At 39.4% G+C, this 1,799-nt stretch overlaps 1 protein-coding gene across 1 annotated transcript; it reads right to left on the bottom strand.

Moving 5' to 3' along the window:
- Window positions 1-508: 508 nt before the first annotated feature.
- On the bottom strand, window positions 509-1,123 carry LOC129959894 (uncharacterized). The gene has a single exon (XM_056072791.1). The coding sequence runs from the start codon at window positions 1,121-1,123 to the stop codon at window positions 509-511; it is 615 nt and encodes a 204-aa protein (XP_055928766.1).
- Between the last annotated feature and the right edge of the window lie 676 nt (window positions 1,124-1,799).

The raw sequence follows: 1,799 nt of genomic DNA, 5'->3' as shown, positions 1-1,799 counted from the left end.
AAATATTCCTTCTCACAATTGTATGCTAGTTTGATTCTTATTCTCAGAAGTCCATCTTCATCTTTAAATGCTTGCATTTTAGCAAGAAGTCTCTCATATTGAAAGGCATTTGACTGCATGGACTTGAAATCCAAAATCTCTGTTTGTCTGAAATCTGCATAGGCAAAGCTTCCTTTTAACTTGGTTGCATTTGAAACGTTATGAATAAAACGTAGAATCCAATCCACTATTCTGATGTTTCTACTATAGGTGAAAAAATAATAACTCTTAATATCTGTTGTTTGAATATTCACCATAGAGGTCACGATAGTTCTTCTTTCTTTATTCGCTTCTTCCTCATTGACATCTACTACCACATCACTAAAAGGCCATTCGTGAGGCGAAAGATACAACCAACTGGGATCTTCCCGCCATTTCGAACTGCAAAGCTGCTTCGCTGAACACCCTCTACTCGGACCGTCCGCAGGATTCAGTGATCCAGGAACGTGTCTCCAGGATTTGACTGGTATCAGCCTTCGAATTTCTTAAACACGATTGAAACAAATACACCGCACGGTTCTTCTCTCTTCAACCAAGTTAGTACTGTAGCAGAGTCTGTCCAGAAATAAACATTGTCTGTTGGAAACTCTTTCAAGACAGTGGAAGAAAGACAAGCAGATATAACAGCACCAAGAAGTTCCAGCCTGGCAATAGTTGTTTCCTTTTGTCCACAAGGTGCAATTCTAGTTTTACTCTGTACCAGTTGTATGTGTACAGTACTTCCAATATCAACTCGTAGGAAAACAACAGCAGAATAGGCTAGTTTGCTTGGATCGCAATGAAATATTCTCAAATACGCTATCACAGTTAACCATCTTGGTACTTTAACATGCTTCATATATCCCATTTTAGATTTCCATAAATTTTGTAGCCAGAGTTTTGGTAGTAACAACACTGGACTAGTGATCCCCAAGGGATCAAAAATGTTGCGTGAAACGGCAAGAATATTTCTTTTCGTGATTACCTCTTCCATTAGTTCTCTCAAATCAGGAATATTTATTGAAAGAATATCACAATGTCTGTCCCAAATCGTTCCCAGGATGATTGTAGGACTTGTTATTGGATAAAGTGCTCCCACCCTCATAATCCGAATTTTCTTTTAGCCATAATCTCCATGGCTCCAAATCGTTCTAGCTCGATGCTTACCAAACAATTGTCCACGTAAAAGCTGTTCATCAATTTTTGAATAATACACTCGGGATATCTTCCACGGCCTTACTTCGCTTCTTCCCTCGAAGTGGTATTGGATTGTTGATCTAAGCAAGAATGGGCTGCTGGAAACACCAAACACCACTCGGCAATGTCGGTAATGTATGAGCTCTCCTTCTTCACTGTATCACAAAAATCGCAGGAAATTTCGATTCTCCTTGTATAGACTTATTTGTAAGAAGGCCTTCCTTATACCAGCCGAAACGCCAAATCTATACAGCCGATACCTTGTTAACATTGAAGGGATCAATTCAATCAGATTTAATCCTTTTTCCAAACAGTCATTGAGGCTGACCGCTCCCTTTTGTTTTGAAGAAGCGTTAGAGACGGGCCTAATTTTCGTAGTACTATTCGGCTTCAGCACATGTCGATGTGGCAGGTAGTGACAAGCAGACTTTAATTCTTCTTGGGGAACTTCTTCGATTATGCCTTCTCGTTCCCATTATTTAAAGATATCACCGTATTCTTGAAATAAGTTTTCCTTCTTCAGCTTTTGGGTTGTCACTTGCAACCCTTTGAGTACCAAATTAAAGTTGTCTGGTAGAGGCAAA

The sequence above is a fragment of the Argiope bruennichi genome, chromosome X2 (assembly GCF_947563725.1).
Source record: "Argiope bruennichi chromosome X2, qqArgBrue1.1, whole genome shotgun sequence".
Classification (NCBI taxonomy): domain Eukaryota; kingdom Metazoa; phylum Arthropoda; class Arachnida; order Araneae; family Araneidae; genus Argiope; species Argiope bruennichi.
Note: the sequence above shows the minus strand (reverse complement) of the source record. Positions and strands in the feature narration are given on the sequence as shown.